At 37.3% G+C, this 20,965-nt stretch overlaps 1 protein-coding gene across 1 annotated transcript in view; it reads right to left on the reverse strand.

The window, feature by feature from the left end:
- CNTN3 (contactin 3) overlaps window positions 1–20,965 on the reverse strand; it is a 247,909-nt gene that overhangs the window by 182,709 nt on the left and 44,235 nt on the right. Inside the window, exon 3 of the mRNA XM_007447671.1 lies at window positions 19,941–20,116. Coding sequence (XP_007447733.1) covers window positions 19,941–20,116 — 176 coding nt within the window. The remainder of the gene's footprint in view (window positions 1–19,940; window positions 20,117–20,965) is intronic.

A 20,965-nucleotide genomic window follows, 5' to 3' on the forward strand; every position in this document is an offset into this window, starting at 1 on the left:
TACACGTGCCTCTCACTGTTGCGGCCTCTCCCGTTGCGGAGCACAGGCTCCGGACGCGCAGGCGCAGCGGCCATGGCTCACGGGCCCAGCCGCTCCGCGGCATGTGGGATCCTCCCGGACCGGGGCACGAACCTGCGTCCCCTGCATCGGCAGGCGGACTCTCAACCACTGCGCCACCGGGGAAGCCCCAAGCCTCAGCATTCTTTAGGAAACTACGTACTGGGCTACTTCCTCTACAATATTTCTATTGCTTCCCCCAGATTTCCTTAGTCCTGTATAGATATTGAAGTAAGGATCGCATCATTTTGTTTTCAATAGTTACAGCATATGTCATTTTCCCTTTTAGTCTGTAAATGTCCTGAGGTTAAGAGCTCTCAGATGCATCTTTAATGCCCTCACTATCCCTAAAACAAAACCTGTCCTCTATTTATCTAAGAAAGACCTATACGTTTTTGAAGTCCAAGAACAACTGGAATCTCCGAAGTGCAACCTTGCATAACCTTCTTGAACTTGTTAATCTCTCCCTACTTTGTATTAAAGTAATTTCTTCAAATTGTTACCTGTAGATTAGTCTGTCTTTCCTGGTAAGCTATGAGTCAATTAAGGTCATGGAAGTATGTCTTTATAACCCCCATATTTAGCGTAAAGAATGGCACAAAGAACCTTCTCATAAAGGAGTATTAATTTATATAAAGCATCAAATGTACTCAGGATCATTGGTTCAATGAAGATCTGTAACAGCTCTAACCCATTAAGTGTTTGATTCTACAATGTCTAGACTTAGTTAATTTGTATACTCTGTATATCTCTTTTCTGCAAAAGACTAGAAACCTCATGAGTTTGTGCCATGTCCCTTTTGTCTCTCCCATAATGCTTAATATTTATGAATATCTGCAAATGATTTATAGCTAGCATCAATACGATTAGACATGAATTTCAGTTAGTAAGTAAAAGTAGATGATTAAAAGCTCTCTATGTAGGATTCTGGGCAGCTTGGAGAGGGAGTGGGGCATACCTATCGCAGTCTCCTGCTGTTACAATGCATGGTTCTTTCTGTCATTATGAAGCCAACTCCCTTCGTGAATGCCTCTATGAGGAACTAATTGGTTTTCTGAATTCCAGATTTCCTACATAAGATGTCAAATGAGTTTGCACTTCATGCGGACAGCTCACAGCAGGGACCAGACTATCTTAGAAACGTTACACGTTACCAGTTTAACACTGTTCTGGCTGGCTTCCTGGTCATTTAGGGAAACCTGGGAAAACATGTCTTATGTTGTCGTTTTGTTCTCAGGTCAACATCTCCTGGAGAGCTAGTGTGTCTTATTCACACCTTTCACTTTCTCGCTAATGAAATGATGCTGTTGTCTAAATAATCTTCTGTCTTGTCCACGAGCATATTTAAATCAATCTATATTACACAAGTGTTGAATCTGAAAACAAAAATCCACAGGGACATGTGGATTCCAGCCAAGGGTATATGTGTCTGGTTTTACTGTTTTTATTACATTTGATCCAGTTGAAATATGTAACTAAACTTTCCCTAAGCTTCCCTTGACAATGTCAGTTTCCCATTAAATCTAGCTGGTCCTTAAATGTCTTCCATAGTTCTTTTTCCCTAGGGTCAAAATCTAAGTAGTGGTTAAAGCATGGACTCTGGATGAGAAATATTAGCCTTCAAAATATGGCTCTACTCTGGCTGGCTGTATGACCTCAGAGTTGTTATAAGGATTAAATGACATGAATATGCAAATGACTCTATTAGCACTGTACAAACCTATAGCAATTGCTTTACAGATAGTACTTACTGTTACAATATCTCAAATATGCATATGCAAAAACTTATAAACTGTATGCTTTTATTAAGTAGCACTTAAAATTCTCAAGTGAATGTATTATCTGTTGGCCCCCAAATAAACTTGGTTATGGGACCCAAGCTAATATATTGTGATTTCTTCTTTGCTGAAATACTTGATGGTATATGCAGATATAAGAGCAGGAGTGTAGAAAAACAATGCTAAGACATGACGTAAGAGGGATTTAAAGGAGAGAATGACAGTAGGAGAACATGCTGACAGCTTAAAAATCAGCGGCTAAAGCCCATAGTACTTATACCCCAGTCCAGAGGAGACCTATCAAAACCACTTACTGGGGCTTCCCTGGTGGCGCAGTGCTTGAGAGTCCGCCTGCCGATGCAGGAGACGCGGGTTCGTGCCCCGTTTCGGGAGGATCCCACATGCCGCGGAGCGGCTGGGCCCGTGAGCCATGGCCGCTGGGCCTGCGCGTCCGGAGCCTGTGCTCCGCAAATGGGAGAGGCCACGACAGTGAGAGGCCCGCATAACGCAAGAAAAAAAAAAAAAAAAAAAAACCACTTACTGAAGAACCACTGAACCCAGAGGACAGTATGTGAAAAGTGCCAACTCAGGACAAAAGTCTATCTTATATGGTAAATCCATATTACACAACTGTTGAATTTGAAAACAAAGTCCACAGAGAAAAGAAATGGTGGTTTCCAGCCAAGACAATATATGTACCATGTTTTACTGTTTCTATTAAATATGATTCTGTTGAAATTAGTCAACAGACATTCTCTAAGAATCCTCTGACACTCTCAGTTTCCTATTAAACTCAGCTGATCCTTAAATGCTTCCCAAAATACTTAAGAAAGCAGCTGGTATACAGAAGGCCCTCAGTAACAATCAGTGATCTACCAAAATTATTTTCCCTCAAGTACTGTGTACCATTCTGGGGACACAAAGTCTATAAAACGATCCCACACAGAGTACCTAAGTGTTGCGCATATAGACCAAAGGCACAAAAAACAAAGGTCCTTAACACTGTTGTTAGGCTCACGTATCAGTTAAGGAGGGTGGTGACTGGTACATTATTTAAGAAAGAAAAAAATAACTAGATAGTAAAAAGTTACAATAGGAAAAAAAAAAAAGCAAGCAATTGGACTACAGCCTCAATTAACCAACTACCTCTGAAATGGTTTTCCCCTGCTGCTTCTCTAAAAGAAAGAATCTAGAAAGCACTGTAAAGTGGTGATTGTTTCCAAGGCATTAAATACTTTATTGTCCTTGTCCAGGAGCCGTCCATGCACACACAAAATATATTTCTCTGTCCAAGAAAATGGTTACAGTACAACACTCATTTTTACCTGTGCAGCCTCTAGTCCTCCTTTGGTAAAAGAACCTTTCATTTCCTTTCCAGTCACCATCCCCCCGCCCCACAACTCCTCAGTGTATCAATAAAAATACTGAATGAGGCATACCAACTGGTATATTCCAACCACCTGGTCAGAGTTGATCCAGAAAAGGCAGGCCTCCTATTGCAGGTGGATAAGGCTTACACCTGGGATCCATGTCTGAACCCTGAGGGAGAAGCACGTTCCTTTCTCCGGAGATTGCTAAGCTTGGGATTCTGGTAGCAATCCTGACATGGACTAGACATAGGATGACCCAGAGGGAGGCCAACAGAGAGGAAAGTAGAGATCAGAGAAACCAAGGCCTGGGGGCATCATTTCAACCCTTGTAGTCAGTCTTGACTACGGTCAATTTGCCCTAGGACTTTTCAGCTGCAGGAGCCAAAAATCCCTTTTGGAGCTTAAGCCAGTTTTGATTTGAGTTTCTACCACTTGTCACTAAAAGAGTCCAAGCTAAAAGAAGTGGGGCCTGAACAGACATAGAAAGATGCTGCCAGCAGGAGAGAAAGATGGAGAACACAAGTGAGCTTGGTGGGTGGGCAAGTGACTCCCAGCAGGAACAGAGGCTAGTTAGGAAGCAGTAACAGACAACAGGAGAAGATAAACACGTTATGTGGCACAATATTAGTCTTACTGGACACTGGATTCCTTGCAGCGGAACTCAGGGTCTAGTCAAGACGAAAGGATTTTGAATTGCTGACACCAACGAGACACAATGATAGGAAAAAATCCATAATTAAAACATGAATAACAAAGATTCATAGTCAAGAAAAATATAATGAAATTGAGATCAATTCCTAAAATTTATGCTCTGTAACTATTATTATGCATTAGGAGACATAACTATCTTGATACATAAATTATAATATGTATAATTATACACCTTATCATTAATATCTATTCTGAAAGGAGATTCAAGCCTAGATGAGTTGGAGGAAAATTTATCTAAAAATCCTGGGTTGAGGGAGACATCTTATTAATAAGCTGTCTACTGAACAACCTGGAGCTAAATATAGATTTTTAGGAAACATTCTTAGTGTATGCATTAAAACAAACTTAATAATTTGAGAAGGCAGTTATTAAAAAATGTGAACTTGGTAATCAAGGTCATAATCAAGATATTAGGAATAAAAAACAAATGTTAAAGAAATGAATATTATCTACTGACTTAAAATCATTACCTATTAGTGTTTTTGAGAAGAGAGGAATACAAATTTAGTGGGAAAGTGACAGAAAGCACTGTTAATCATAATCTGCACATATAAAGAAGAAAAACTGATTAGTGTTCACGGCGGGAAATTTTTATCAATAACTTTACCAAATGAAATAACTGAAGTGATGAAATATTCTATTTTATAAAGTACTGTCCTTTGAGATTTTGAAATTAAAGTTCTGAAGTATAATTTATAAGCAAACAATTTTAAAGAACGATATAATGTACTCTTGAGTAGCATATTCTTTGCTTCATCACAGAAGAATTAGGGGAGACAATTCACAAAAGGAAAAAAAGTAATATTTGTATGTCTTTTGCAAATCAAATCGTTTTAAAACTGACAAACAAGAGATTCCTTACCAAACACAGAATAACGAAGAGATGTAAAGTGAAGAAATATATGTTTACAAAAGCTAGTTTGATTTTTAAAGCCGTAACTCCAAATTGAACAAAACTAAGGGAAAGGGGAAGAGAGAGAAAAATCCTCTAAAAGAGATCATTACTCTGAAAATTACAGGATTTCAGGTATGACTTTAAAGATATTTTCCAACATCTGCAAAACAGAATCACAGCAGTATAATGGATGAGCATTAAAGCAGGACTCAATTAAATAGATGCTTCTGTAGAAGAAATTACAGGATATCTTTAGCATGTGCCACAGCAGGAGAACACAACAGCCTAAAACTTATGGTACAAGATACACTATAAAATACCGTACGCATATAATAGTGCCTTATCCTAAATTAAAGGGTTGACTTCAATTCTAGCCTTTTCACAAGCTATTTGATTTTAACTTTAAATATACCACCCAAGCAGCTGCGTCCTTCACCAGGCAACAGTTTCTTTCACAGACAAGCCATAACACTTCTGTTATAGACAAGAAATTGCTTTTAGAGTTCTTAAGAAGTGATTAAAAAAAAGAAAATTCCCAACAGAGCAGCAATAAAGGCACAGTTCTACAGTGACCGAAGAAAGATAGTAAAACAAAACAACAGGCAGATGACTTCTAAGCAAGAACTTTTCTGAGGTTCAAGGAAATAAAAGTGATCTGGCCTGAGAAGCATCCAATCTACCTCTACTGTAATGGCATTGTATTGGAACAGAAGAAAATCCATATGAAAGAATGCCAGTTAATCAAAGGGCCAAATGGGCTGATGATGTTGCCGGCTTAGGGAAACTTCCAAGTCTCTGGGATACTGGACTCTGATAAGACGAATGTAATATATATGTGTGTGTGTGTGTATATATATGTTTACATATATATATGTGTATATATATATAACTGCATACATATATATATATAATTGTTTTCAATTTGAAAGCAATCTGAATCAGCTTCACAAAAAGCTAATCAACATTCTTTCTTTGATCCCTACAATGGTATATACAACATGTTTTGTATACATGTTTTGTATTTTTAAATATTTGTAGGAAGTTAAAATAAAACGTTATTGCTACTCAAGCAAAATCTTGAGTCTAGAAGTTTTCCATGACGGATAACGGACAGAAAAGGGAAGAGGGCTAAAATCCAGCCAAGGCTTAATATCAAAGGCGATCTAAATTCTTTTTTAAAGAAATGTAATAAAAACTAAAATGTACATGTAATTAAGAGATCAGAAATCTTTTAGACGCTCACATATGAGATATACTTTTGTCATTACCAGAGTCTAACTTAATGAATTTCATATAATATCCAGCAATTGGCTCATATTGATGGAGATGGCTCCATTCTAATACCAACATGTCTGAGGGAAATGACCTATTTGAATCCACAGAATTAACTGATCAAATTTTTAATGATGCCATTAGCCAAAACCATCTGGATAACACAAAAATCACAGCTGGGGAAAAAGCAAAGAAAAAAGAAAAAAGAAAAACACATTAACAATCAACTGGATTTCCATGAATGCTACTATATTTCAACACAGAAAGGGAGGTATCAGAATAACAACCCTGTGGTTATAGCAAACAAGGGCCACTCCCAATAATCAACATCCACATGACAGATGAGTCTCTTTCAGACCACAGATTCTGGAGGAGTTTAACAATAATCTCTAAATTGTGAATTATATCATTTTATACAAACAGAGTTTATAAGCCTGTCATTTAGTTGTTAGTTTCAACAAGGACTCCCTGGAAGGGAGAAAGGCAAGGGGATTCTAAGGACCATTGGTGAACTTAGATATTTGGAGAATTCTCAATAAAATAGGAGGAAAAAAGATATTCCATCCAAAGCTCTCAGTTGGTTCAAAGACTTAAAGTTAGAATCTTTGCCTTGAAAGGAAACCTAGGTTCATTCTGTTCAGCTTAACTTGGAAACTTAGAATCATGCAATGGCAGAAAGAACAGTCTTTTTAGGTGCTAAATTCCTCCTTACAGATAAAGCAATTGAAGCCCAGGGAGGTCAAACGACTCGCATTTAGTGGCTGAGCCAGAACTAGAACCAAGATCTTCAACATCTAATCTTGGATTAATTCTACCCTATTGCATTGGTGTGACTAGTATAGTATCTATAGTATTTCATTTTAACTCTGTTGGATGACCCTCAGCCTTTTCAGCGTGTTAATCACACATTTCTACCACTGACCCCAGAGGTTTAAAAAGGCGACTCAAAAACTCATCTGACCAACAGAATGTTAGGAAACATTTGCATGAATCTGACAAAGTACTTGCATCTAGAATGTATAAAGAATTTTTATAACTTAGTAATAAAAGAAAAATAACCCAATTAGAATATGAGCAAAGGATATAAACAGACCTTTTTCCAAAACAGAGAAATGGCCAATAAATACATGAAAGCATGTTCAAATCATTAGTCAAAAGGGAAATGCCAATCAAAGCCAGTGAGATATCACTTCATACCCACTAAGACGGTTTTAATCCAAAGGACAAATATAACAAATGTTGGCTAGCATGGGAAAAATTGGAACCTTAAAAAATTGGAACCTGGTGGGACTGTTAAGTTCTGCAGTAACTTTGTGAAACAGTATAATGTCATATAATGAATAGCCTAAGACAGCTGCAGTTATTTTACAAACTAAAATATTTTTGATTCAAAAGGCAAACAGCAAATATATTCCATTTATATTGAAAAGCATAAAACACACATACTGAGCAGTTACTGAAAAAAAATGTTAGCTTCTATAGAATCTTAGTTTTAAAATCACAACCTTCCTATGTGACTAGGTTGAAAAGTACTGTGTTTGACAAAAAGTTTTGTTTTGTTTTCCAAATTCATATAGATGAATAGTGTACTGATAAAGTTACAGCCTTTTGTTTGAGATTTAACTGTGTTGGACCATCAGAGCAAAGCAGCCTTGGACTTCATCAAAGTCATTATGTTCAAAGATGAAATTTATGTTTTTAGCTGCACTATTTAGTTATGAGAAATAGCAATGCCTATAACTCACAGCAAACTAAGCTCCTACTAATTGTAACAGAACAATTTTAGCTAATTAGTCTTTAGTAATTTTTCTTTTCAGATACAGCCAGCCACTCTGGGATTCATCCTTAAAAATTTCTGCATTTCTTTAACCTTTCTTCATACTTATTTGTCTAAGTCTCCACGTGCTTTTAAAGATTAAAGTCTAAGAAAAGTGAATGTTACAACCCCTCTGCTAGTAGAAGAAAGAGTAACCCTTTATAGGGGCAAATATGGTCAACTTCTGTTTTATACAAAGTGCAAAACAGACAGCAGCTAAAAGGGAATTAAAAAGAGGAAAAAGAAACTTTGGGCTTAACAGATGTGCTCTTACGTATCTTCTGAGAAGGAGGTAGGATCATTCATAATCCAGTGTTGTCCTTTTAATTTCATAGTGTATCTGTTCTCAACATCTAGGTCGGAGGTCAATAATGGTGACCCCTGGGCTATATCTTGCCTTCAGACTTGATTGCTGCAGATAGGGTTGACCCATGCAGTGTTTACATAAAAATTAAATTTAGTCTCTAATATGTAAAACATCAAGCACTGTATGTAAATAATGGATTCTGCGTTACCGTGAAAAGTGATTAGCTTTGGTAACTGTATGATCAGGCCACCCAAGACAGCTGTTCTCTTGCTCTCTGTACATCCCCTGCTTGACCAGTGTCTGCTTCACCTATACCCTACTCACCTGACTGATCTCCCTACATACTTGCTCCAGGCCCCACCTAGTGCTTGTTCTTACCGAAAGGCTGGTGAGGGGCTTGCCCCTCTCCTAGTTTCCCTGGTAACCAATGAGCCAACTGGACCTCAATTCCCCCTATGACTGGCAATCTCCTCTTCCCCCCAGGAGCGAAGACTGCCGCCATGTCCTGCCCGCTGCACAGCACACGGTGGAGTGTCTCTCCAGGACCTTGCTGCAGACATGTAAGATCCCCCATCCATTAAACCACTGATGTCTCTGTCACTGACTCCCGGCTCTTTCTTTGGTCTTGAAGCTGGGCAAGCACAGGGCTTGTAGACCTGAAGGGTGCAACCCAACAGTAACACAGTTCCTGCATTTCTCATTCATTATTTCCCTCATTAATACTAAATGAGTGTCTACAAAACCTGGGCAGCTGCACAGTGAGTGCCCCCTATAGGAAAAGCACGCCATCGTCTCTGGTCTGTCCCAGACCTCACTACTCCTTATTGCTTACACAAAGCTGGCTTCAGTGATGAACTTATCTTCCTAGGTAATCAAACTTAATAGAAATATAAAGAAACACAAAAAATGGTAGGAGACTTCGAGTTCCACAAATAGCTTTGCAATGCTGGTTAAAATATAACAAAAATTTAGGGCTTCCCTGGTGGCGCAGTGGTTGAGAGTCCGCCTGCCGATGCAGGGGACACGAGTTCGTGCCCCGGTCCGGGAAGATCCCACATGCCGTGGAGCGGCTGGGCCCGTGAGCCATGGCCGTTGAGCCTGCGCATCCGGAGCCTGTGCTCCGCAACGGCCTGCATACCACACACACGCACACCATAGCATAGCTGAGCAAACAAAGCAGCAAAGCAGAACAGTTACTTCTAGAGCCTATGTATGCTGTGGCAGCTGGGGCAGTGGAATGAGGGTGTGGGGAACGGCAGATCAGACTCAGCGATCTGGTAGCTTAGGTTGAATTGCCCTTGTGGAAACAGGAGATGTGGAGGCCCTAGGATTAGGAAACAGACATTTGAAAATGAGCCCCCTTTGCACACAGCTGCATACCTAAAGGGCTGCACTCTTACTTAAACCCACCCATGGACCTAGGGAGAAGGCTAGGAAGTTAGTCTGTCCATCTTTTTTTCTCCTTGGAGTGAGGTTGTGGTGAGGTGGGAGATTTGGAGGGAGCAGATATTTCAATGAAGAATTCATGATTGGGGGCCTATATCTCACATGATTTGGGGTCTCATATGTATTTAACATATAATCGATGCTCATTATTTGTGGATTTCATATTTGTGAATTTACCTACTCCCTAAAATGTATTTGTAAAGACCTGAATCAATATTTGTGGCACTTTTGTGGTCGTTCTCAGATATGCTCAAAATGGTGAAAAATTTGAGTCACCCCCGCACGCACGTTTCCAGATGAGGTTGCATAAAGCAATGCTCTGCCTTCTTGTTTCATCTCTCGGACTGTAAACAAGATCCTTTTTGCTGTATATTAGTGCTATTTTTTTTTCTTTGCATCTTAGTGCTATTTAAATCGGACTCCAAGCACAGTGCTGAAATGCTATCTAATGTTCTCAAGCACAAAGAGGCTGTGCTGGGCCTTATGGAGAAAACACGTTAGATAAGCTTCCTTCAGGCATGAGTAGCAGAGTTCCTGACCATGTGGTTAATGTTAGCAAATCAACAATGTATATTACATAAGATGCCTTTAAACAGAAACATCCATTAAACAAGGTTATGTATCAAATGGTGGACAAAAACCTCATGGCCAGAAGTTTGCAGGAACCTGCTAACCCTGTATTTCCTAAAAGCGATAGTGCAGTATTTGCTAATTCAGTTTTATTGGTGACTGATAAGAAAAATTGACTCCACATGGGGGCTACAGTGAGCCAATATATTAACGTAATACACTTCCCAGGTTGGTTATATCCCTGGTTCCTGGAGAAAAGCCATAAAAGCTGTTGGGTATGGACTTCTTCAACCAAGGCTAAGAAGAATCTCACAGTGGTACATGGGAGGGGGAAGTTCTCTTAAAGAACAGATTCACATCGAACGTGACAAAAAATGCTAATATGTACTACAAATGAGAGTCAACAGACTAACATCAATGATATCCTGAGCTTACAGAACAACATTATCAAAGAATACCTAAATAAACTTTAAACAATTAAACAAAGTAATAAAAAATGGGGTTGGGTGTCAGACCACCTGCAAAAACAGGATGCTCTGAAGAGAGAACAGGAACATATGAAAAAGAACCAAACAGAATGTCTAGACAAGAAAAATGTAATCACTGGAATGAACAACTCAAAGGATAGTTTACTAGTAAATCAGGAGGAGATGAAAGATTAGTGAACCACACGCTAGAACTAAGTAAGTGGAAATAGAAAACATGAAAGACAGGTTAACAGACATGGTGAAATGAGAAATTTCAAAATATATTCAAAAAGGAAAACCAGGAGTAAAGAACAGGCATGGGGATAAACAAAACTGGAAGGGATAACAGCTGTGAAATTTTCAGAGTTCCCATAAGACATGTATTTCGAGATTCGGGAATCAGAGCTTAGAATTGTTTCAGTATGACATCAGCTTATCCTTGTACGGCATGCACCGTGGGCCAGGCACTGCTCCAGATACTTGACATATTGTAGCTCATTTAATGCTCACAGCTGATGAAGCAAATTCTACTGTTACCTTTGATTTACAGATGAAGAGTCAGAAACACAGAGGGGTTCAATATCTGTCCAAAGTCACATGGCTGCTAAGTGGTGGGATTCAAACCCAGGCAGTCTGGCTCCGGTCTCTATGTCTTGAGCACTACGTTTTAGAGCAGAATTATATTTGGAAGAATAAGGGCAACTAACACACTCTCTCAGACCAAAGGGGAGAAGAGGAAAGAAACCAAAACAGTACTGACACATCAATGGAAGCTCACTAAATGAATTTCTAAAAGATGCCCCAAAAAAAGACCCCAGACGCATGAACGAGGGTGCACAAAGGAAACAGGCAACATGTGGATAAATCTAAAAGAAACACTGGTTATGTAAAATAACAGTAAGTCTTCTAGGGCAAACACACATGTCTATACTTGCTTTCTTCCTCTGAGATATTCCCCAAAGTAACATGTACCTGCAGTAAAGAGATATTTATTGAAGGCACACACTCACAAAGACAGGAAAATAGAAGAGCAAACTGCAATAAAATTTTGAAAACTAGAAAACAGAAATGGTGGTGTTGACTGGCTTGGCATAATGGGGGAAGATGTCTTTTAAACTCACAGTGAGGAAATGAAGAGGTGGAGGTGGTAAAAGTCGGAATTTGAAGCAATGGTTAGGTACCCAGATCCCCTGTCCCACCATACCCAGGGAGTGCCACTCCACACCAGGAGAGGTGAAGCTTATTCTCTAAAGAGGGTAAGACACAGGATGCCTTGACAACAGGTCACTAGGCAGATTTTATAAAGGATATTGTGAGGAAACAGGTGGATTAACTAAATATATACACATTGGCTGCTGCAATCTCTTAGGCCTCTTCTCCCACCAGGCTCCCAGAATGCTAGTGGTGGCTTTTGCCACCCACAGGGAAGTCTGGACTCTTTTCTCCTCTGGGGAATATGACCTGCCCCAAAGGGAAGAACGAAAACTACTGATACTAAGGGATCCCCAATGAGATGAGCCACAGTACAGTTAACCTCGTCGTGACAAGTTCCACCAAGTAACTGGAGATTTCTGTTAGGTTATTAGTTTCCCACTCTTTAAGTCTGTGCAAACAACCAAGGATTACCAGATATCTACGAAAAATTTCTTACATGAAATACAGAAACCATCCAGCACAAAATAGAAATGAAGCTACTTGGAAAAAAGTTTGTCCTAGGGAAGAAAATGTAAAGGAAGAAAAGCATCCTTCATATCTTCATATAGATCTGAAAGGATAAAACTACTAAACTAGAATAAAATACAAGGAGGCAATTTAGAGAACAGAAGGTCTCTTAAGTTGTAAACATGACAGCTGGTATCAAAAACCCAACAGAACTGTTCAAAACATGGTTGAAGTAATTCACCAAGCGTCAGAGATAAGAGTCAAAAGAAGAAAATTTGGATAGAAGGTGTGTGGGGGAGTGGTGAGGTGGGAAAAGTGAGGACAGAAGCAATCCAATCTAGGTGGTCCAAAATGCAAATAATGATGTATGTCAAAAAGAAAATATAGAAAACCAGGGAGAGGTAATCATAAAAGCTCTCAAAACTAAAGGCCTCATGTTCTCAAACTATAAGGACTCAGAGAGTATCAAGGATGTTAGATAAAATTTGACACATACCAAATCAAATCACTGTGAAATTTAAGAACGCTGGAGACAAAGGAAAAATCCCACAAGCTTCCTCTAGAGAAAAACAGGTCCTTCTATATAAGGAATCAAAATGGCAACAGATCTCTCAACAGCAACACTGGATGCTAAGAAACAAGGAGAAATATCTTCAGGTTTCTGAAGGAAAATGACTTCTAACATCGTATATTTACAAGGCTGAGTCTCTCAATCAAGTGTGCCAGTATAATTTTTAGAACACATGGTCCAGAACAATCATAGCTAGCCTTCCTCCTTTCTTGGGACCCTTGAGGACATGGTGCTCTAAGACAATGAACACCAAGAACAAGGAAGAGGTGGACATGGAATATAGCTGAAGGGAGATCCCGGAAAGAGAGTTTTGCCCCTAATGTGCAGGAAAACCAGCCTAAACTGGAGCATCCCCAAACCTGCAAGACAGATTTCTCCAGGAAGGTAAAACTGATAGAATATCGGATGCCTCTCAAAATCTGAGAGGACCCCCAGAAAACTGGCCAAAATTTTGGTTGACACAAGTATAAGACTATAGAAAATTAAGAAATTAAAAATTAAGGTTCCTAATTTGAAGGACAAGAAAATTATGCACGGAAGGAAAAACAATCATAATTATAGTCTGCTACAAAAGTCAGCTCTGCATCTCATTTACAAAATCAGAGTAATGTAAACACTGAATATTGACCTAATTCAAATTTTGACCCAATAAAATCCTGTAATAACATGCTCTGAATTAATGTATATTCAAATATTAATCATTTGGCAACTGGATTCTTTGCAGCTCCCTCAGTTTCAAACAGAGACAGGTGAAATGTTTATTCTTTGTGGAGGTTTGGATGGGGATTGGGTTGAGAAAAGGGCTTGTGATCACTTGGGTCTCTATCCAGTCAAAGTACACAGTAAGTGGAATATAGTGTGGATTTCCCTATTTTTAACTTTGTGTTTTTGTAAGAGCCATGACTTTAAAAATGCTGTTTTCTTCATAAACCTCATAAAAAAGCAACCTCACATTTCTGTGGTGGCAAGGTGGTGGTATGACAGTGTTACAGCATCAGTTGCCAGATTTGACGGCCAATATTAATGCTTAAAACTGAAAAATCAAGAAGCAGCAAATAAGCAAGTTATTTAAAAAACTGAAGTAAATATCAAGAGCCAGTCAAAAAGTTAAAAGTAATTTCCTTTAGGAAAGGAGAAATAAAAACAATATGGGCAGAAGTCTGACACTTCTCTTAAAAACAAACAAACAAAAAACCGCCAACTATGCAGAAGTTTGCACATGCTTACATTATTTCAGATATAAAAGAAAAACCAGAAGATAAAAGGAACAATACCAATAATATCTCATTCATGATGTTACAAAAATTCCACAACTTACTGGACAACAATAGTACAGGATGCTGGAGGAGGGAATTACAGTGTAAAATGCTACAGAGTCCTCTATTGTTGGAGACATTAATTAAATTTGGACTTTGTTAAATGTGTGCACTAAAATTTCTAGGGCAATTACTATAAGAAAGCAAACAGAGTGTATAACTTGCGATGTTACTCAGGGGGAAATAAATTCTCAATCAGTCCACAGAGAAGAACACAAATATTAACATTTCCATATTAATATATTAATATTTAAACTATAAGGCAAAGTGCTTTATTAGAGATAGCAAGTCACCTCATTTGGACCAAAAATATACCCATTCTAAACTTCTATACATCAATAATTTACTAATTACAAAAAGCAAAATAGAAATAGCAGATAAACTGAGAAATCCACCATCACTGTGAGAGAATTGATAGATTAATTAGATAAAGCATCATTAATAATATATATATGATTTGAGCAACACAATTGCCAACTTTAACCCAAAGAACATGAGGAGGACACTTCTCTGGTCAATGGGTCACTAGGTTAGAAATCAGTAACCAAAGATGACTAGAAAAACTCCATATGTTTGGAAATTTAAAAACACATGTCTCATAACTCACGGATTCAAGAGAAAATCATAATGAAATCATAACATGTGTAGAACTGAACCATAATAAACATGCTATATGTCAGAACGCAAATTTAAAGCTATACATATTTAAAATAGACAAAAGAAAGGTAGGAAGGTAATGAGTTACCTACATAACTTAAGGGACTAAAAAAAGAACAATAAAATAATCCAAGAAGCTGGGAAGAACAATAAACATAAGAGTAAAATGAATGAAATATAATAAAAAGATTCAAAGGTAAGGAATAACAACATCAAGTTCTGACAAGTTTGATACTAAAATAATAGTTAGAATGAAATAGGGAATGTATGTATAGATAAGGCACAGACAAGAAGGACAGTAAGAGAAAATGCTTTGAAACAACTTTTTGATAATACATTAGAAAACATAAACAAAATGGATATAATTCCTAGGGAAAAAACAGAATTTTTCACAAAGGAGACAATATGGTTAGTCCTATTAACTATTCAAATGATTCAATCAATAGTTAAAATATTTCCTGAATGAAAACTCCAGACCCAGATAGTTTTATCTGTAAGTTCTACGTTTTATTCAAGGAGTAGATAATTCCAATATTTCTCAAAATTTTACAGGGAATATAAAATAAGGAGTACTCCCGAGCTCATAGAGACGAATATAACTTTGATACTAAAGCCAAAAAAGGATAGTATGAGAAGAGAAAACAAAAAGAAAAGCTCCTATATTGATATATATGCAAAATGCTAAATGAAATATTGAAAAACAGATAACATCCAACTATTAAAAAAAAAAAACTTACAGAAAAGCCAAGTTGAAACTAAACCAGGACTAGAAGTTTGGTTAATACTAAAAACTGTTCACTGCATTAAAAGGTTAAAGGAGAAAAACAGCATGAATATCCCAGTAAAAGTAGGAAAAGCATCTACAAGAATAAAGCATTCCTGATTTAAAAAAAAAAAAAAAAAAAAAAATAACTTAGAGAAGAACTGCCTTAACTTGATAAAGAGTATCTTTAAAATCTATAGTAAACATCATACCAAATGGTGAAATGTTAATCTTATTCACTCTTGAAAATCAAGAGCAAAACAGGGATAGGGATATTCACACTCAAAATATCTATTCAACACTGTACTGGACTAAAGAAAGTGCACTCATATAAAATATATAAAAGGAGCAAGGGTTGATAAGAACAGAACAACTCTCACTGCTTGCAGATAATATGATTCTCCAAACACAAAAGCCCAAAGAATCCAGACATGATAACCACACACTGCTTTTCAGTTGGTTAAGAATGGCCTCATGCATCAGTTACACTGGTAAAGCTGACTTCCCATCCTGGAATAAAATAAATCAGTACCTCTACCTCACACAATACACAAAATCAATTCCAGATAATTAAAGACTTAAATGTAAAGAGGAGAATATTAAACTTTTATAAGTACATTTAGGAGAATGTTTTTACCATTTCAGGAAAAGAAAAAATTTTAAACAACTCATGAGCGAACATGAGCTATAAAAAAATCAATACTTTAATGTAAAATTAAGAATATCTGTTTATCATTTGACACCATCAAGGAAAAAGAAAAAGCTACTAAAAAGAAGATATGTATATAACTGACAAAGGATTAATCCAGGGTATACAAACAACTCTTAAGTTAAAAATAAAAAAGACTACCATACAGTGAAAAAGTATCTGGATAACAGAAACATAAATGGTCAACAAATCTATGAAAATGAGCTTAACTTCACTGTAATTATAGAAATGCAAATTAAAACCAAAATTACATTTTAATATAAAAATAAAAATGCAAATTAAAAAGTAAAATACAATTTTATATTCATCAGATTTGCACAAATTAAAATGCTGAACAATAACAAATGTTGGCAAAGACGTAGATCAACAGATACTCGCAAATATAATGTTGGGGGGAAGTTGTAGATGTAGGAATGCTGTCTGATGTCATTACATAAAAGTTTAAGCAATGAAAAAGGTAAAACAATTTTACATGTTGCTTAGAAGCACATACCTGTTTATTCAAAGGATTAAAAAAGCACATATAATTCAGAACAGGGGCCACCTATTCAGAGGGAGCTTAAGAGAGAAAAGATAATGTCATCGGGGTGAGTTATCAGGTAGCTTTAATTGTACTTCAAATCTTTAAATCTTAAGATAAGTGGTGGCTACACAGAGATTCTTTACACTTTTCTCCATACCATTTATACGCCTAATATAATTCATGATTAAAAATGTATTGCACCTCAAAAATGGGGGGAAATACAAGGGACTAAATGGTAGGTACATCCTGGGTTTTCTGTACAAAGAGAGAATTCACAACAAAGGTAGGAAGATATTTTGTGCCTTATTCATCACATGTATCCTGATAGGATGCACCCCAAAGAGAAACTCAAGGACAGCACCAAATGGAAAAAAAAAAAGAAAACTTTTGTTGGAAGAGGCAATCCACTCACTACGTGCCCTTAGCTTCCTGTTAAGTGTTTCTGGACGTACCAAGAATGAAAGGCCCAGTCACTCCATTTCTCGGGGATGTGTTTTCAGAGACCAACCAGGAGGGATAAGACAAACTCTCCCTCTAGGACAAAGAGCAGGCTTGCTTACTCCCTGCTATAAAAGAGGTGGATTCACTAATCTCAGTGTTCCTCAGCTGCGGGTGTAGCATCTCTCCTGGCTAAATCATATCACTTCTGTGGGACTTGCGGGCGAGCCCAGGAATATCATGTCTTCTGCTAACATCCATGGAAGAGTAGCAGCCTAGCTTATTAGCTCGTAAGTAGGGTAAAATAAAATCCCAGACTCAACAACTTTATCCCACTTTGCCTATAATGTTCTGGCCAGGAAGTAGGGGCAGACTGCAAGAGACATGATATAACTTTAGAAGTGTTTGCAAACAAGCCACTCTCTCCAGGAAGAAAAGACTGAGGAAAAACCTACAAGTTAATGATACTTCTTCAGGTATTAGAGGGCATCAAGAATCTGTAGTAAAAAATAGAACTGCTTAAGAGGAATAACGTATTTTGTGAAAGACTCCGGGGAACAGGGAATTACACTGGAAACTTCACATTCCCCTATAGATCAGAGAAGTGAATCTGATCTCTGCATGTGGCAAAGAAAGCAAAATCAGGGTAATCGACTGACATGTGTTGACAAAGGCTGAGTCTGGACAAAATTTGCTTTAGAACCTATTAAAAGTATTAAGCATAAAAATGGAAACATCAAATGGAAGTAGGAGGAAAGATTGCCTCTAAGATCCAAAACAGCATTTCAGATAACTGCCTATATCTTCAGAATAATACAAACAAATAGATGTGGCTTCAATCAATCAGAAACAGAAATTCATAGGAAAGAACAACCTGAAATAAATAGTACTTGAAAAAATGGGACAAAAATAATCCCTTTCAATCCTTTTAAAAATATAAATAAATCAAACATACCACTAAAAGATGCAGGAAAATTTCCTGAATTGTGTATGAGATGTCTAAGTATCGATATAATAAAATAATTTTTCAAGTTGTAAGCAAAGCAAATAAAAAAAGAGATCTAAACCCATCTGTATGCTGGAAATATATATATATATTTATCTTTTTATATATATGTTATATATATATATATGTTTTTAGCTAAAAGAATGAAGAAAAAATTATCCCATAGTCAACCAAGAGAAACAATAAATAATTACAACAAAAAAAGGAGGTGGGGGGCTTCCCTAGTGGCGCAGTGGTTGAAAGTCCGCCTGCCGATGCAGGGGACACGGGTTTGTGCCCCGGTCCGGAAGGATCCCACATGCCGCAGAGCGGCTGGGCCAGTGAGCCACGGCCGCTGAGCCTGCGCGTCCGGAGCCTGTGCTCCGCAGCAGGAGAGGCCCCAACAGTGAGAGGCCCGCGTACCATAATAAATAAATAAAATGGGGGGACTCAAAAAATTTAAAATTCTGGCTACTAGACAAGTAAACTTTTATAAATTAAAAAGTAATTTTATAAACTAAAAGGTAAACTTAAACTTGTGTATCATAAATATGACATATAGCTATCAAAACGCCCAGAGAAGATACAGGTTAAAAAAAAAAACAAAAAAACCTGTTCATAGAAAAGAAACAGAGGAAGCAGAATTTGAAAAACGGAACACACAGAATATAATGGCAGGAACAAAACCAACCATTGCCATTATAAAAACAGAAGCGATAGAATAAGCCATGCATTAAATGACACATCATCAATTTATTAATGGTCTGTGGCAGTTGGGGGAGACTACTACCACATTATAAGAACATTTGCATTCTAATTTCAGAATAATTGAGGTGTAAAGAACTACAAGAAATCTTAGAACCAAGGTAATGCTGATATGCATTATATATGAAACATACAACAAAAAGGAAGAGAGACTAGTAAGAAGAAACAAAAATTAGAAAATAGTCAAAAGATAGATCAGGAAGATAAACACTAAATTTGGTCTCTGGTGCCAATTCTAAATTCCCTGCTAAAAAGCATGTGGTTTTCTCAGGACGGGACATGGGTTCACCCTGGTCCAATTAACAAGGTACAAACTTGGCTTCCAGAGCCAGGCCTCAGTGGGGGCCTGTGTCGAAGGTCATCATGAGCTGGGCAAAACTGCAGTGGAGGTCAAAGATATGTCACATTCTTTTCTTTCTCACTGCCTTTGTTCCTTTATATTTTCAGATTTGTTAGATGTAATTCTCTAATTTCAGTGTTCTGCTAGAACAAAGGTCATGTCTGACAATTCGTTCATATGCGTTTCAGTTCTAACATAGTACAAAGCACAGAGTAACTAATGAATAAATACATCCTTAACTAGATTCTTTTTCCTCCCCTAAACAGAATCCTTACAAAATAGTAAGACAGATAACACACACACATACACCCACATTCACATACACCCACATTCACATACACACACATTTTAAACTCTGATTTGTACAGTACATAGAGATCAAAAAAATCGTATTGAATTACCTTCTCAACCTATTTCCTTAATTAATAAATTCCACATATTGTTTCTGAAATCCGAAATGACCACACAAATTCAGTTATATATTTTTAAGTGTTGGACTTATATGTGTGAACATATACTTACAGGCAAACTGGAGTTTAGCTTCTCTGCTGACAATTGTTCCAACTGAATTTGTTGCAAAACATTGATAACTTCCTGTATCCCAATTTCTGTTGGGGTTAATAACCACAAGATTTCCTCCGTTCAACTTATAACGATACTCCATACTCAGATTAATATCGCTTCCATTCAGCTGCCATCTGTAAAACAAATGTCCAGGATTTTCCCTTTAGTATATTTAAACTTTTTAAAAAATCTGCATTATATAATCTACTTTAAACATCAGCTCTCTTATAAATGAAAGGCAACAAATATATCATTCAAATATTACATAACTGAAAAATCAAACATGTCTAAGTTTTGTTATCAGAAACAAAAGGTTAAATTACAGTAGAAAGCACAAGAGAGTAGCATCTAAAAGCTAAAGATTTTTCAAGATTTTCTGAAAAGGTGAGAATAATTTGGTTTGTTCACTAGGGGGAAAATTAGGCTTGGTCTGTATAGACAAAGATGAAATAGAAAGTTGAGGTAATTATATCATATACTTCAGGCCAGTCTCATGCTGCCAAAGGGGGAAAAGGGCACATTTCTTTGATTTATCCAGACTGACTGAGCACATTTAATAAATTAATTGGGTAAGTGCTCAACTATCCATTTCAATTTGTCTGAGTAAATACCTGTCCCCGAGGCCCTCCGTCCGCTCTTCTAAGCCACCACAGTGATATTTACTAAATGGTACACTGTGGTAAAAGATCCTAAATGCCACCTAGGGGGTTGGAAACAGTAAAGGCACTAACCCCAGAGCCATATTTATCAATGGGAAGCCAAAATGAAAGAAGCTGGTTTTTCAACAAGAGTTTTCAAATAGAAAAACCAGAATTTTTTAAACAGCAAGCACACCTGACACATCCAAGTAGATTATTACCTTTAAAAACTCGTTAAATATCGCACAATCTCAAGAATACATCCATTGTATAAATTAAGCCAACTGTCTCCTGGAGGACTTATTTTTATAAGAAAATTACACTGGTATCCATTCTATAAATTTT

The sequence above is a fragment of the Lipotes vexillifer genome, unplaced genomic scaffold, assembly GCF_000442215.2.
Source record: "Lipotes vexillifer unplaced genomic scaffold, Lipotes_vexillifer_v1.1 scaffold1008, whole genome shotgun sequence".
Classification (NCBI taxonomy): domain Eukaryota; kingdom Metazoa; phylum Chordata; class Mammalia; order Artiodactyla; family Lipotidae; genus Lipotes; species Lipotes vexillifer.